The sequence below is a fragment of the Lontra canadensis genome, unplaced genomic scaffold (assembly GCF_010015895.1).
Source record: "Lontra canadensis isolate GAN:19392208 unplaced genomic scaffold, GSC_riverotter_1.0 scaffold139, whole genome shotgun sequence".
Lineage (NCBI taxonomy): Eukaryota > Metazoa > Chordata > Mammalia > Carnivora > Mustelidae > Lontra > Lontra canadensis.
Genome location: NW_022631133.1, coordinates 6,471 through 23,037, shown reverse-complemented (window position 1 = coordinate 23,037; position 16,567 = coordinate 6,471). Strand labels below are relative to the sequence as shown.

The following is a 16,567-nucleotide window of genomic DNA, read 5'->3' as shown; positions in this document are numbered from 1 at the left end:
GGCTCGATCCCAAGACCCTGAGATCATGACCTGAGCTGAAGGCAGAGGCTTAACCCACTGAGCCACCCAGGCGTCCCATAAATTAATAAATCTTTAAAAAAGAAGTTTTAGTTGAGACACTGTTAAAAGAGAAAAGCAAAGTGCCCTTCTCTCTGGCATGCTAACATTTATGTAAGAAAGAAGAAATCATATTCTATCTACTCATTTGTGCAAAAGAAACACAAGAAAGGTAAAGAAGAAATGAGTGAGTTTGGTTACTACTGCTGATAGGCGGAAGCCAGGGAAAAGGATGGAAGAAGGGGATAGCATTTGGGGAGAGATACTTCTCTGAGTATATATATTCTTTTTGAGTAATTTTGGCTTTTAGTGATGTGTGATGTTTTTTATATACTCAGAAGATATGAAACAAGTAAAACTGAGGGGTAGGGAGAGGAAATCTCTGTTATTTCTTTGGGAAAATAGAAAATTGTCCCCATCATCATGTTGATGGGAATAGTAAAGAAAGGACATAAGTAAAAGGCAAATTCCTAAAGCCTTTCTGACTTAAGGAATCTGTTACAAAGTGAAATTGAACTTTATACCACCTTGAGTTCCGTAGAGCCTCCACTCCCTGGCGATCTTTGAAAATAGAATAGACATACAGATGTCCCAGATAATTCCAGGAAAAGGCTGATAAGAGTGCTACCCTAGACTGAATATTCATTCCCCCTAAATTCATACATTGAAATCTAATTCTCAAGGGGATGGATTAGGTGGTGGGGTCTTTGGGGGGTGGTTAGGTCATGAGGGTGAAAACCTCAGCAGTGGGATTAGAGCCCTTAAAAAAGAAACCCCTGAGAGCTCCTTTGCTCTTTCCACCAAACCAAGACACAGCAAGAATATGGCCACCTATGACTGGGAAGTGGATCCTCACCAGACCCAGATCTATTGGCACCTTGATCTTGGTCTTCCCAGCTTCCAGAAGCATGACAAATAAATTTCTGTTGTTTAAAAGCCACCCAGTCTATGTTTGTGTGTGTGTGTGTCTGTGTGTGTTTTGTTGTTGTTTTTGTTTGTTTGTTTGTTTTGTAGTAGTTTGAACAGACCAAGACTCATGAATCCCCTTCTGGGGTTGTGGGAATTTATCCGGGCTTGTTCCAGGCAAGTAGTAAAGCAGGTGGTCTGTCTTTGAATCTTGCTTTCTTATTTCCTGTCTTCTCTTCCCTCCTTACACCTCTATGCTGCATTTTGTCCATTTGTCTCCATGCCTGATTATCCCTGATAAGGCAGTAAGTCAGAAATCTGAAGAATAATCTTCAAGAAGTCCTAATACAGAACATGTAAGTTTTCATGGTCTAAGCGCAGCCAGGTTCAGGACAGTGGTTTTTGTTGTTGCTTTTTGTTTTGTTTGTTTGTTTTTGAAATAGCTACACTCATTTCTAGGAAAGGATCTACAAATATGTGAACCCAGCATTTTATAACGTGTGCTAACACTGTATGTTCAAATTCCCACTGGTATAATTCAATACCAAGCTGGTTTGTGGCCTTGCAGAAAGCTTCCGAGTAAACTCGACTTTGCCTTTCCTACTCCAGAGAGCTGGAACAGGTGTCGTCGAGCTCTAGGAGGAAAAGATGTGGATCAGAGAAGACTGAGCAACCAGTTCTCAGGAAGGTTCCAAATGGATCATGGACATTCTGGCCAGATCCCAGTTCTCCCTAAATAAATGATATCATTTTTAGGTTAATTTGGACTCCTTTCCTGAGGCCCCAGAACCCATCTGGCTACCTTCTAAATAACCTTCCAGAGTGCGAGTCCTTCCAGAACATCTTTTAGTCTGCAGTAGGTCTCCTTGGCTGTCCCTTAACCTGCATTAATCAGCACTGGAGAAGAGAAGAGTCATTGTTCTTAACAAATATTCGCCCCATGGTAATTTCCCCAGTCATTTAATTCTTGTCTTCTATTTTTTAGCAATGACATCAGTCGGGTTAAATTTTGGTTTCTAATGAATCAATTCTATTCACATCGCCCTCTATTAAGTATGCCAAGCAGGTTTTATATGACAAATCTACTGCTTTTAATGAGATTAATAAGCTTATCCTGAGATCTTCAAAGATTTCTAGATAGTCAGCAGAGTGGGAAAGGCCTGTCTCATTTATTAGCTGTATATTTAAAGAAGGGATTTCAGAGAAGTCATTAAAGTAACATATGTCTTCCTTCTTCAAGATCATTTTAATTGTTTGTGTGCAAGTGCATATTACAAAAGAGATCTCTCCAGCCCTGAGCTCTGGAAAACCAGGAAGTATTACACAGACTGGTAACTGCAGCTCCCCAGAGCCCTGCCTTATTAGATCTGAGCCACGTGTTATGATAAATAAGTAATCACCTGAAGTGCGTATCTTGCTTCTGGCAAAGAGAATAATTCAGATGTGCGGCTTCGTAACGCCTACAGGAAAGAATGGAGGAGAAGAAAAAAGATTCCACATCTTGGCATGAAAATGGGAAAGGCCCCATTAACAACCAAGATTACAAATGAGAACAGGATATGGGGGCGACCTGACTCAGAGCTGGAGAGGAAAAACAAAAATCTGGAGATTTAAATACCAGTAGCTGGGTCTTAAGCCAAGCAAAAAGGAGGCGATGAGTGTACAGATGCCAGGAGCGTGGAGGAGCCAAGGGTTAGGAGCCTGGCCTCATACCGAAGTCCCTGCTTGTTTCTGAACCTCAGCCCTAGGGAACAAAATATTGTTTCTGGAATTCATCTACTTAGCGCTTGAGCTTTCTGGGAGGTAAAGTTGTGCATTGCAGGTGTATTTTGAGGCAAAAAAATAAAAAGATAAAGCAAAACTCCAAAACCCAATTACGTTGAGCCCTGAATTTAGAGTGGCTAATGCTATTTGCCTAACTGAAAATGTGCAGTCTTTATGGAAAAGGCCAACAACCCATGGAGATGAAGGGTGGTGGGTATCCTGTATAGTCTCCCCGATGGAAATGGGGGGGACTATGTTACCCACTTGGGTTTTGCCAATAGTGAATACAAGAAATTGCCCTGTCTAGGAAAATGTCTTTAAAAAAAAAACAAAAACCAAAAAACAAACCCTGCTATCGGGGACATTATCCAATGTCTTCAAACAAGGAAATCCTTGACAAATTCCCTTCAGAACCACACACTGGGGAAAGGCCTGTTCCTCATGACGAACTAAACTGCCTCCTACCATCCCACAAAGAATTCCGCAAGCAGCTGTTTTCTGCTTTTTCTGGGTTGGCTTACAGCTCAGAAAGTAGGTTTGATCTTTGTTACCATTCTTTTCAATTGGACTTTATCGTGATAATTACTTCTCACCTTTACCTTTGGATTCATTTTGGTTTTAAAACCTTTTCCACGATGTCAAATTTTTTTCCTGAAGTGGGTGGCATATCCAAAAGGTGTCATTCATTCAGAGATTCAAAATGTGCCTCCTGAGGCATGCGTTTCCAAGAAGCACTGCATTCCCTTGGCAGAATATTTGCTTCTTCCCTCCCCACTGTTTATTTCCTTGAAGTGAGAAAAGACGAGAAAGCAAAGATAGCAAATCAAGGGCGGAGGGTGTGCCTGGAAAATTCCCAGGAATAAACCACTGACAAAATATTGCCCCCGAAACAGATAGGTCCTATGAAGAATAATGATTTTCATATCCGAAGGCTCTTTTCTCTTGTCTAAATAGAGTTGGAAACTGGCTTACTCAGTTTTCCTCAATGCTCAGGCGACAGTCGACAAGTGTGCCCCGTACAGGTGCTGTCTTCATGGCTATCACAGGGAAATGGGGGCATATTTACCTGTAGTCCGAAAGGAGTGAAATTAACATGCAGAAGAGGACCTGTGAGATTTCCCTGTCCTGGTTGCTAACCACATCCCCAGATTTCTAGGACATCCATTAAGATCTTTGCATTTGTTTTACAATTGTCCATAGTTATTAACAAGGTTTTAAGAAATTAATTAGCTCGCAAGGTGGAAGATTACCCTTTAGGTAGAAATCCAAGGGTCTTGGGGCTTTCTCCCTTCAAATGAGTAATTAGTAACATTTTGTGTGTCTAGTTTGTAGAGGAAAGATCCGGAGCTTTCTAATTTTCTCCATGTGCTTTAAAGGCACAGTGCCAAATATTGACTGCAGTAGGGAGTAGGGACCAGTAAGCGTGTTGAATACAGGAGTTTTATAGATGGAAACTGAATGGAGCTTAGGACAGCAGGGAGACTACTGGTCTGGGAGCAGGGACACCTCTGTTTTATTCTGGCACCTCTGTTCTCTATCACAGTCGAGGGAAGAGGTGGCATGCTGCCTGCCCCGTGTCCCCCAGCCCAGCCTTCCCCGTTCCCTTCCTGGCGGAGGCCAATCCCACCAACTCCATCCCTGAGCCCCCCTTGGGCTTGACCTGGGGATGACAGGTCGAAAAGGGAGGGTGAATAGCTAGTTCTCCCACCTCAGCCCCTGCTTCTGCCTCATCTTTTCCTTTTTGCTCTTAACCCTGCCCATGCCTCTCTAAGTGGTCCCGTTCGAGTTTCTTCACTTGAGCCATCTGGGGTGGATTCCAATTCAGCCAGGGCTCTGACCGATACAGAGGGCAACCCCTTTAGCACCCTGGAAACGGATCTGGAGCAGTGGGGTTGAGTTCTGGACCTCTGCTGGGCTCACAGTTGAGTCCGGATTCTTTCCAAGAGACTGCTGGGTGAGGAGGGGAGCAGGGAAGGTGAAGTGGTGCCCACACGATTGGGAGCATGTGGCCTGCCACAGCAGAGTGGCCTGCCTCTGTATCTCAGTAGAAGTGTGAGATATGGACACCTCAAGTGGTCTTGAAGCCACTGCTCAGAGGCTTAGATGCGATGTAACCCACCAAGATGTTAACGCACCGGTGCACTTGGCAATAAAAGAGCTTTGCTAATGACTCCATTCCCCATTTTTTAAAAAATGTTTTTTGTTATTTTTTTTAAATAGCCATTTGATCAGAGAGTGAAGCGATCCTATGATGAGGCAGCCAACCCAGAGTACAGGCTCTGCTCTGTTGGCAGAACCGTCCCCAGGCCCTGGTGCTGAGCCAGAAGTGGACATAATTGTAGGAAGAAACTGGGGGGAAACGGAGAGGCCAGAGTGGGCAATGAATGACAGCCGCCGTCTTTCGGATTTAGATATTTTATATATATATTACATCCAAGTCTGACAGTCGTCGGTACCATTTCCCGGGGGCAGGCAGGTGTGTCCAAGGCAAGGTGGGGCGTTGGGGGGTGAGGGGTCTGGGGTCAGGGAAGCGGGCAGCCCAAGGGCGGGGCCGGGGCTGCGCTCACAGAAGCTGCAGGAGCTTTAGCGACTGTAGGAGAGCCCCCGGCTCGGCAGACGCCAGATACTGGCAGCACAGCCAGTCCTCCAGCTCCACGCCGCGCCTGCGGTCCACCGCCCTCTCGGCAAACTTCATCATCATCAGCGCGCGCTTCATGTCGATCCAGTTGTGCAGCGTGGCGCACAGCAGCTCCTCCGACGCGCCCGGCGGCTCCACCAGCTCCCGCCGCGGCCCCCACAGCAGGCACTGCAGCACCCGCTTGGCCTCGCCGATGCGGATGCGCTTGATGGGGTCGGCCTCCAGCAGCAGGTGCGCAAGCTGCTGCAGGCCTGGCGAGTAGAGGGACAGGGCGGGCAGCGGGGGCAGGTCTTCCTGCCGGTAGTCCTGCTCCCGCAGCTGCGCGCGCACCTCGAAGGGGTTGGGCTGGTGCAGCAGCTCGTAAATGAGGATGCCGGTCTGGAACTCGTCGAACTTGCGGTACTGGGAGGCAGACACGATCTCGGGCGCCAGCCGGGCCTGGCTCTTTTTCTGCTGCAGGTTGGCGCTGCCACCTGGCTTCTGCTTGGCCTTCAGGAAGTTGCTGATGATGAGCCGGGGCAGGCACTTCTCACGGGGCCCGTCCTGGCAGGCGGGGGCCTCCGAGAGGCTGGGAGTGCCACCGATGGGGGGAGAGGCAGCCGGGCAAGGGGAGGGAGAGGCAGCAGGGGAAGGGGTTGCGGCGGGGCCGGGGGCACTGGAGGTGGCCGCGGAGACAGGGGGCGTGGGGGTGGCCGTGGCGGGGCCAGGGGATGCCTGCGGGGAGCAATGCACCAGCAGCAGGTTCTCCAGGCACAGGTCCCGGTGGATGATGCCGTGCTCCTTCAGATGCTCCAGCCCGTTGCAGAGCTGCAGAAGCAGGAAGCACACGCGCCGCTCGTAAGCCTCGGGTTCCGACTGATGGCGGGTGGCCGAGTCCCGCACAAAGTCAGAGGCGGTCTGGTGGGGCACCTCTGGGGTGATGACCACCACGCAGTCCTGCTCCTGGGCAGGGGGGTGTGAGGGCGGTGCAGGCAGAGGGTCCTTGAGTGCATCCGGACTGGTGAGCATGCTGGAGGGCACCGAGGCAACAAAGTGGCCACAGTCCTGCTGGATGTTGAAATGCACGGGCACAGAAGGGCTGCAGTAGGAGGCTGTCTTGGGCTCAGGGGTTTTGCAGATCTGCAGGGAAAAGGCAAAGTCAGGTCAGGAGGGGACTCCATCATCCTGTTCAACAAATGGTGTTGGGACTGAAACCCTTATTCTGTACATGCAACGAACCACGATGACTTAGGCGTATGAGCTCAAAATGCGCATTTTCAAAGAAAACACAGGGATCTTTGAGACTCTGGGCTGGGCAAAGAGTTGTCAGATACCACCCCAAAAGCATGGTCCACAAAAGAAAGAAAGTAGATAATGATCAAAATTCTTCTTTTGTGCTTCTAGAGATACCATTAAGGAAAAGAAAAGAATAAGTCACAGGCTGGAGAAAGCACTTACAAAATATACAGCTGATAAATGATTTCCTTGGTAAAACTGAACAAAAAACTCTGACAACTCAATTAGTTGATAAACTACCCAATCAAAAGGGAGCAAAAGATATTAATAGGCATTTTACCAAAGACATATACAAATGGCCACAGGCATTCAGAAGATGCTCAGTATCAGTATTCATTAGGGAGATGCAAATCAAAACCACAGTGAGCTTCTAGTTGACGCCCGCTAGAACGTCTATAATAAGAATGACAGACAGTAACAAGTGTCTGTAAGGACATAGAGAAATGGGAGCCCTCATGCACTGATGGTGGAGTGGAAAATGGTGCTATCACTTTGGAACACAGTTTGGCAATCTCTTTAGAAGTTAAACATAGGGGCGCCTGGGTGGCTCAATCCGTTAAGTGGGTGACTCTTAATTTCAGCTCAGGATGTGATCTCAGTGTCCTGGGATCGAGCCCCAAGATGGGCTCTGTGCTCAGCAGGGAGTCTGCTTGCAATGCTTCCTCTCCCCTCTGCCCACCCTCCCCCGCACCCACCTCTTCCCCTGCTTGCTCATCCTCTCTCTAAACTAAATAAATCTTTTGAAAAAAAAGTTAAACATGAAATTCATATACAACCCAGCAGGAGAGGGGTTCCTCAGTAGGAAGACATCTGTCTGCTCACGGTGTGGCCTAGACAAGTTCTCAGGAAGCCAGACAGGACCATGCGAGGCTGTCAGCCTGACTCCCCATCCCTCGCACCCGATGGCAGCTACCTGACAGCGAGTATGTCTGACCACGGCGGTGCTCCCTTGTTAGGGAATCTCAGAGACAGAAGCAGGCCCCTTGAGGATGTGGCCCAGGTCCCTTGGGCTGCCCCGGTTTCTCTAGCCAGGTAAATATGCCAGGCCTACGAGCTGCCACAGCCTGCCGGGGCCAGCCGATTTTATTGGCCCTGCTATACGGAAGCCGCGCGCTATAGCCTCTGAGGCTGAGTCCCAGAGCCCAAAGAAAACAGAAAGCTCTCCAGGGCTAGGGATGCCAAAATGTCCAAGGCACCCTCGAAACTGAAGGTAGGAATAAACAAGCAGGTGATCTCGAGCTCCTCTGGGGAACCCCATGAGCGTCTCTCCCCTGCCTCTCAAACATTGTCCAATACTAATGACAGCGCCAGCCACCCGAGCATCTCGAGCAACGCTCATTCTCCTCTGGCTGCCACAACCGGAGGGTCTCGAGCCAGACATCACGGCCCTCCAGCAGGCCTCAATGTCCCTGTAATGACACGAAAGGGGCAGAAGATGGTCTGCGGTCCCCTCTCTCCAAAGGATACGCTGCAGCTCAGCCACGCTTTATGGCAAGGTGACGATCGGTGTGCAGGCTCCCAGAGAGAGGCCCCTCGCCTCTACCTGTAACTTATCGTCCTGCAGACGACCCAGGATAACCCCTTGGGCTGCTGCGTTGCCGCACACGAGGGATCACAGGAGTGTCTGTGAAGAGCCACCTGCTAAAGGAGGAGGGACATCTTCAGGAGTCCTGCTGCAAGCATCTTCTCCCAGAGACTTACTTGGACTGGGGCTGTACACACCTTCTCAGCGTAACAGAGTCCAGCCTCTGAGGAAACTTTTAAAAACGGTAATGGGGAGAGGGGAAGAAGGGAGGGGACACCCTCATGTAGTCCTCTCTCTCTCACAGAAGTAAAACGGAAATCAAATGGCAGCATGTTTTTCTCCCAGACACTGCTCCCTGTTACACGAACAGAAATGATTCTGGAACACATATCTGAGGGGCCCTGTTGCAGACTCTTCATTTTAGCCCACCCCACTGTATTTGGTTTTTTAAATGGAAGTCTTCTGAAACATTTTTAAGGGAAGGGAGGGGTGTACCTGGGTGGCTTAGTTGTGGAACATCTGCCGTCGGCTCAGGTCATGATGCCGGGGTCCCAGGATCGAGCCCCTTGTCCCTCTCCCTCTACCCCGCCCCACTGCTTGTTTTCTCTCTCTCTTCCTCTCAAATTTTTAAATTTTTAAAACTCTTCAAAAAAAAAAAAAAAAAAAACGAAAGGGAATTTACAGTTCTCAAAAAGTGGTCTCACATCTTGATCCCAACTACAGTGCACGGACCTGTCGAGGTCACTCTCCTGTGAGAGCTTCTCGGCCACCAGACAGCAGCCTCATGCTCGCATGTGTGAGGCCCTGTGCCCGCCAAGCATTTCTCACACAGTGTCTCCTTACATCTTAGACAACCTGAAGAGGAAAGAGGAGGCAGATGCTGCTTCGGAAGAGGAAACAGAGGTTCCGAGGGGTTACATGATTTGCTCAAGACTGTACAAGTGAGATGTGTTCCGGCGGTGGGAGTGAGAAAAACCTGGGCTCACCTCCGAGCTCTGCAAACACTGGCAGTGATTCAAGTAGCCACAAACACCATACGAGCCAACACCGACCCAGTGCTCTGAAGCGAAACGGAAGGCAAAGTTCTGACAAGCGTCTGGTCACAGGATTTTTGCCAACTCGCCAGTACGGAACCTCATTTTGTGGGTCTTTCTCTTTAGCAGCTGGTAGTGCAGATTTGCTAACCAAGAACTCACGGCAAACAGCATCTAACTCAGTCTCAAACGAAGCTTATCTAACACTTTCCCAGGGCCCACACCACAGCCCTCTGGCACCCGGGAACCCCAGACAGGACTGCAGCGCCTAGCTTGGTCATTTTCAACAGTGAAATCATCAACCTAAAACACAGACGTGGGAGGAACGAGGCTATCGAGAGACCACAGCAAGGACCCCTAGTTAACAGGTGAGCACTGAGACAGGAAGCCAGGGCCTTGCCTTGTCATACCCGGGCCGGGAATTCTTCCATTGGGTCACTCAAATCTCCCCCTACTCTGCGCGTGCAGCAACCACAGAAAAGGGTTTGGGGTTACAAATAAATTATAGAGGGTGGATTCAAAAATACAGAATCCACAAGTAATGAGGACCGACCTGGTGTGTCTCAGTCCAGTTTCTCCTCTGCAATCAGGGCCGTGATAGGTCCCTTCTCCCCGGGGCCACCGTGAGCGGTCCATGACACAAGGCAGGTGTGGCTCCCAGCACAGTGCCTGGCCCTCGGTCAGCACTCACTGGAAAGGGTTGCCATGGTGATTGCTCTGCAGGTCTGGCTGGAGCCACGTGGTGAGGCAACCCAGAGCTGGCTGGGGGGTTACTGTACAAACCTGGAGGGTGCAGCTGGCTAGGGCCTGGGAACTGTTTCCAAGGAGCCCTTTTCTCAAGGCTATCAAAGGCAGGGGCCCAGCAAACACGCGGACAGCTTGCACAGACATGTAAATGAAGGAGCAGAGTAAATGGCAACGGAGCTGGATGCGTTTCAAAATCAGCGAGCTAGTCCTCTGCTAGGACCATTGGCTTCCTCGCTGCGCGCATCGGCGACTCAGCACAGTGCAAAGGTGGGGGGGACCTGGGTGGGCGCCCCCTGAGATGGTTTTCACAGCACTGCATGGTGGGGGTGGGTAGAGGAAGGGGCGCGGGGCCAGAGAGGCTTTCTCTCCACCCTCCGCCCCCTCCACCTCATCTTCAGGGAGTTTATGCTTGGGTTTTGGTGCAAGACCACACAAACCTTTGGTTCAGCTCCAATTTCAAATGTTCTGCTGAGCCAAGTCTCACTTTTAACTTCAGAGCCACAGCCTCATTCGCGGTTAAAAATCTGGGCGAAGTCCCGTTTGTTAAATAAAGAAGGCCCAGCTGGCTTAACACAGGTCCCTAATTACCGAACCGGAGTTGGAGCTGACTGAGGAATAAAGCAGCTCCAGAAACTCGCACACAGCTGATGATTTTTTTTTTTCTTTTTCCCCTACCGCATATTCCCGGAGCAGGGCTCGGAGAGCTGGCTTTAATCTCCTGGCTGCTGCAGGGCGCGGAGCCCATAAACAGGGGGCCCGGCGTCTCGTGGGAGCAGGTGCGAGCCTGCTTTTGCTCATGGGGACTCGGCACCAGGCTCCTGCTTCCCAGCCGCAGACGAAGTGAGCTGCGGACGGGGAGGCAGCGGCACGGGAGGGGGCACGCTCCGGCCCACGGCGTCCAGATGACTGAGTTCCGTCTAGACTGCGGCGTTAATGAAGTGGAACAGCTGCACGTGGGAAAGGACGTTCCAAAAGCCCCCACCCCACAATTACCCAGCCCGGCATGCTTGCAAATTGATGCCGTTGTTCCCTAGACTCTGAATATTTGAAGCTGTTCTCCGGATTTCCTTCTGGTACATGACCGAGGTAGTCCTTGAGCTGCCGAGACTCTGGCAAAGTCAGATCAGACCCCCGGGGACTGCCTTCCTTAGAGGGCGGGGGCTATCTCCTGTCTTCTTATGGCTTACATTTCTAATGAAATAAGGAGGAAGGCTTGTTTTTCACCTCCTCTGGGAAAGCTGGGTGTTATGCATTGTCCTTCAGAGAACGGGGCTAACTGCATTACTATAGGAGGGCCTAGATATCCCAGCGCACGCGACAAGCTCTCAGAAATATAAAAACGGGGGCTCCTGGGTGACTCAGTGGGTTAAGCCTCTGCCTTCAGCTCAGGTCATGATCTCAGGGTCCTGGGATTGAGCCCCGCATCGGGGAGGGTGGGGGGGGGGGTCCTGCTCAGCAGCGAGCCTGCTTCCCCTTCTCTCTCTCTGCCTGCCTCTCTGTCTGCTTGTGATCTCTGCTAAATAAATAAATAAAATCTTTTTTTTTTTTTTTTTTTTTAAAGAAAGAAAGAAATATAAAAACCATGGTCCACCTGGGTGGCTCAGTCAGTGAAGCGTCTGCCTTCGGTTCGGGTTGAACCCAGGGTCCTGGGATCGAGTCCCGCATCGGGCTTTCTGCTCAGCAGGGAGCCTGCTTCTCCCTCTCCCTTTCCTTGCTGCTCCCCCTGCTTGCGCTCTCTTTCTCCTTCCCAACAGCCCTGATCCGGTGGCAAAGATTCAAGAGCTGCGTTACCTTGGGCTAGTCTCTTAACTTCTCAGAACTTCCTTTTTCTTAACTGACAGGATGGTAGCAGAGGTGTTGCAGGCAAAACAAAGTACCATTCGCAGCCATCTCAGCAGCTGGCTAGCTGTGGGCAGATTACTTAATCATTTCGTGCCTCCCATCCCTCATCTGTAAAGCCTATTTGCATTGGGACACTGTGCGGTCATGGAGTGAATACACCCGAGAGGCTTGTTGCTGAGCGAATGCTTAATCGATACAATTACTCTTATTGCTCAAGATGGTGCTCAGGCCTGCTCTCTCCAGCTCCAACACATGCAGAACAGTATCTTTCGTGGCCGTCTCCCTTCCTGAATTACAAGGTCCAGAGGAACCTTATGTTCACCTCTGTCTACTCAGACCTTTACAAAACACGTGGCACACGACTGGCACTCCGTAAAAATCTGATGATTAAGTGAGTGCAATGAACTCTCTGCCGCCTTAAAAAGACAACTTGCCTCCCGAATCCAACTAGACCACATGGGCTCCCTCCCAAGCGCAGAGGAGGAATGTCACGTTCACACTACAAATCTTCCCACACAGGGCCCCGGGCCGAGCTGAGCGAGAAATCAGCGAGCGCTCAGTGCTAGCAAGAACTCTGGCTGTGAGCCTGCGTCGGCGGCCTGGACTGTGAGAGGACTTGCCCGAGCTGCAGCCCTGTCGCAGCCCTGTCGCAGCCGGGGCCAGATGCCTGCAGTGCAGAATGGAAGAACGGGGGTGGGTTGGTACCTACTTTCACAGCATAGGTGCTGCCAGGGTCCTCAGAGCAGGTGGCACAGTAGTAGATGGCATCCCCCGAGTCACAACAGGGCTTGTTACAGGTCAGTTTGAAGAGCGACCAGTTATTCTCGTTGAAGTGCAGCTCCTTTTTCTGGCCGCCCATGAAGAGGTCCTCGCACTTGGCTGCAAGGCGGACCAGGGACTGGGCGTAGAGCCCCCCGAGCTTGGCATAGGTGCCCTCCTTGCTGCTGATGCTGCTCAGCAGGCTGTGGAAGTGGAGCTGCGCGCTGCTGGTAGACGCCTGGCTGGACACGCTCAGCTGGGAGGAGGAGGCCGAGGGGACCCCTCTGCACCGGAGGCTGGGGCTCCCGCAGCGGCTCTTGCTACCCGCCAGCCCTGGCGCTGGCACCCAGTGGCCGTTGCTTCTGAATGTTTTCTCCAGGGGCTCAGAAGAGGAGAAGATTGGATGATGGCGGATCCCAGGGCTTGAGGAGTAGCTGAAGTGGGGATCTTCGTGGGCACAGACATTGGTTTCTGAGTGGCTGAGGTTCAGCTTGGGACTTGCCATTCTTGGCTTGGGGGACCCTTGGGTCCAGAAGAAGCCATCAGGGGAAGAGGCGGCCCGGCTCACTAACTTCTTCTGGGGGAGAGGCGGAGGCTGGAGGGGGCCGCTGGGGGACACATCCTCCGTGGAGCCTGAAGGGAAGGGAACAGGAGCAAAGAGCTTCTTCCCACTGCTGGTGGGTGAGTGCGCTGGCTCAGACGAAGGGCCTGAAACAGAGAAACGGCAACAATCAGGCTAGAGGCCAATGACACTCAGTTAGGGGGCCCTGCAGTCAAAGCAATTTATTTCATTTGTATCTATTTCTTAGAGACAACAGATGCACAATGAACAAAATTCACAAGGCAAGAAAGGTATACAGTGCCAGTGAAGTCTTCCTCCTCACCCGTCCCTTAGCACCCAGGCTCCCTCATCAGAGGAAACCACTGCTGGCAATTTCCAGGGATCCTTCCGGAGATCTGCCAAATGACCCAAACAAATGCATAGCACACATTTACTCAAGAAGGTATTTCACACCAGATGTACAGATCTACCCTAATTCTTTTTAACAGTGACCCATAATATATCATCCTATGTAAGTATCATAATTTAGCTAACCGATCCCCTCATAATGGACACTTAGGTTGTTTCCAACATTTTGCAAGCAATAATGACAACAGCAAACCTTAATGCTTGCTTTGAATGGATTTTTTTAAAAAGTCGGGTTAATAGAGGGTAAATTTACCTACAGCAAAATTCTCCCTTTTTGGTGTGTACTTCTACGAGTTTTGACAAACACCCGGGTGCCCTGGGGGGCAGGGTGGACCCAGAAATATCTTAGAAGGTGGAGGTACATGACTTTATAAATGATGAAACAGATCTCAAGGGAAAGTGAGTCTTTCCTAGACCCCCAGTTCCCAGAGTGGGGCACACAGGATGATGGGGGGCAGGGTGGGGGACTCCATCACGGCCTCAGCCCACCCCCAGAGCATGGGAATGTTCAGAAGCATCACAGACGGGGAGCTAGAGGGCCAGTCTAGACAGGACGAAAACTGGACTTCACTCTTCATATCAGCGTAGACAATGGAGTTTTCCCAATGAAACAAGAGTTCAGGTAAAAATATGCAGGAAAAGGGGCGCCTGGGTGGCTCAGTGGGTTAAAGCCTCTGCCTTCGGCTCAGGTCATGATCCCAGGGTCCTGGGATCGAGCCCCGCATCGGGCTCTCTGCTCCGCGGAGGGCCTGCTTCCTCCCCTCTCTCTGCCTGCCTCCCTGCCTGCTTGTGTTCTCTCTCTCTGTCAAATGAATAAATAAAATCTTTAAAAAAAAAAATATGCAGGAAAAAAGGCATCGCCACTGGGCACGGAAAGGGGCAAACTGAAATAGTCCTCATTTCCTTCACTCTCAGAACCGACTGGAGGATGTCCCCACTCTTCTGATAGCAGCTTTGAGGGCAGTAACAGAAGCACTCACTGTATTCACAGGTTGTAAAATGCCTCCCAGGATCCCGAAGGTTAAAATGTGGGAGCAATATGGGTCTTACATTCAAGGACACAGCATGGGGACATGCGCCCCTGCTGGAGTTCCCCAAGCCATGTCATCTTCAGGGCAGGGCACGGGGTGTCCCTCTGCACCTCTCCCCACCTCAGCAGCATGACCGGTTCGCAAGAGCTGCGACAAACACATGGGCCCTGGGTGTGCAGGGAAAGGCCCCCAAGGAAGCAAACTAGGAGCTCTGTGTCGACACGCACAATCTTTCCACGGCTGCTCCCGCAGTGTCAACAACTTTCTCTGCCCATGCTGAGTCCCCCTCTGCTTTCTCCAACCAAAGTGGGGACAGAAGGGGCCCCGAGGGACACGCACAGGCACCAGGCCCTTTCGATCAACACGGGGTCTCCTTATCAGGACACTCCATAGGGAAGAGGGTCCCTCTCGGGAGCAAGGGGCACACGCACATCCTTAGGGCTCCCCTGCCCCTGGGCAGCGCAGGCACTGACACTGATGCCCTGGCTTCGCCAATGACAGCACAGTCAGGGAGCCAGCAGTGGGGGGCCTCCTGTCTGGGACAACCCCAGATGCAAAGCTCACCTCAGGGTAAGGTAGATGCAGGCAGCTTGATGAACACAGGAGCTAGGAACCAACAGGCTCATGGGGAGAGAAGCCCACACAGCACAGCAAGGCCATCAGGCTCCACACCAGCACCTTCCCTGGCTCTGCCGTCTCTCCTCCCAGACCCCACGGAAAGCACAGCGCTTCTTACGCTCCCGCGCCCGCGCAAGGCAAGCACTCGTGCAGCGCAGTGGCTCAGTCAAGATCACAGTCAGTTTTCCTTCCCATCTCACCCTGCGTTGCTAATGACAGGTGGGGCCCCCGGCCAGCAAGGCTGCGTGACTGACTTATACCCTTGCGGGAGGCCAGGTTGGTGATAAAGCAAGCAGCAGTGACACACGGTCAGGCCAGTCAAGTCCACACACCCATGTACCGCCCCCCACAGCCAGAAGCGGGGCAAGCGAGAGCCGGGCAACCCGAGGACTGGAGACCCTGAGCGCAGTTGATCTCAGCAGGTTCTGAATCCCTGGGTTCTGTGTGTCCCCTACCCCACACTCTCCAGGAAGGGACATTTCTCCTCTCAAGGCTGCAGGCAGCAGTGGGGGCAGCAGAAGGCCAGGGCGGTCCACGCACTTCCTCCGTCTAGCAGAGGCCGAGAGAGCCGGGGGAGGATCCCTCGCTAGCTCCTGGGCTGAAGAATGGAAGAGCAAGACCTCTTACATATGTGGCTCTCAAAGGACACATATGGCCTTAGCCATCAGGTTCCCAGGTGATGAGCAGGAGGGCAGCCAGGAGGAAAGCAAGCCCATCTTCTGCCCTTTCACAGCAGAATGGGTCTCAGTGTCAGATTCTCCCATTTGTTATCAACAGACGCAGGGGTAGGGGGATGTGGGGAGGCAGGGAGCATCTGATCAGAGTCTCTGGTCAATGCTTGATTCAGTGTCTCCAGGGACAGGGACAGCCTGCCTATGGAGAGGACTCCTTCTGGTCCCCAGTCCTGCTGGCCGGGATGTGTCTGACAAATCAACTTCTGGGCTCACTGCCTCTTTAAGCCCTGTGCTATTTCCCCATCCTTGCCTCCCTGTACAGCTCTCCGTGACACCCACATCACCACCTTTTCTGCCTCGACTGCGCTCTGAGGGCGGACAGCAGGACCAGCCCCAGACTCGCCGTTGCCCTGACCCGACTGAGTTCCCTCATTTAAAAACTGACCGAATGGCATCACGGTGGAGGTCCCTTCCAGCAGGGAATAGTCTATAATTTTGGCCACTTGCTCCATTTTCAACCCCTCCCAACAAGCGTTTTGTCTCAAAGCTGCCCTGGAAATAAAATACCGCTAGACAGAGGGCTCTCTCCCTTCCGTGGTTTCTCTATCTCTAGCTCCCTCAGCTGCCCCTGGGGTCAACTTTTCAATCTGTAGGGATAGCAGGAATAGTAATAAAACAAAATAAAATAAAATCTGTAACACTTCTTATTCCCTAGATTACCAAAGAG

General features: G+C 51.3%; 1 protein-coding gene across 1 annotated transcript; it reads right to left on the bottom strand.

Moving 5' to 3' along the window:
- Window positions 1-5,126: 5,126 nt before the first annotated feature.
- Window positions 5,127-16,352, bottom strand: LOC116858571 (inactive tyrosine-protein kinase PRAG1-like). The gene is made up of 4 exons (XM_032843409.1): window positions 16,151-16,352; window positions 15,622-15,764; window positions 12,498-13,283; window positions 5,127-6,484 (listed from the first exon to the last, which is right to left on the bottom strand). The coding sequence occupies exons 1-4, from the start codon at window positions 16,350-16,352 to the stop codon at window positions 5,291-5,293; spliced, it is 2,325 nt and encodes a 774-aa protein (XP_032699300.1). The 3' UTR covers window positions 5,127-5,290.
- Window positions 16,353-16,567: the final 215 nt, after the last annotated feature.

Bases quoted from the DNA above. Each gene is read 5' to 3' on its own strand.
- LOC116858571 (XM_032843409.1), bottom strand. From the start codon at position 16,352: ATGGAGCAAGTGGCCAAAATTATAGACTATTCCCTGCTGGAAGGGACC. The intron at 13,284-15,621 runs GTAGGGGACACA...ATTGGCCTCTAG, and splicing joins CCCTTCCTGGAGAGTGTGGG to CCTGATTGTTGCCGTTTCTC. The intron at 6,485-12,497 runs GTAGGTACCAAC...TTTTCCCTGCAG, and splicing joins GCAGCACCTATGCTGTGAAA to ATCTGCAAAACCCCTGAGCC.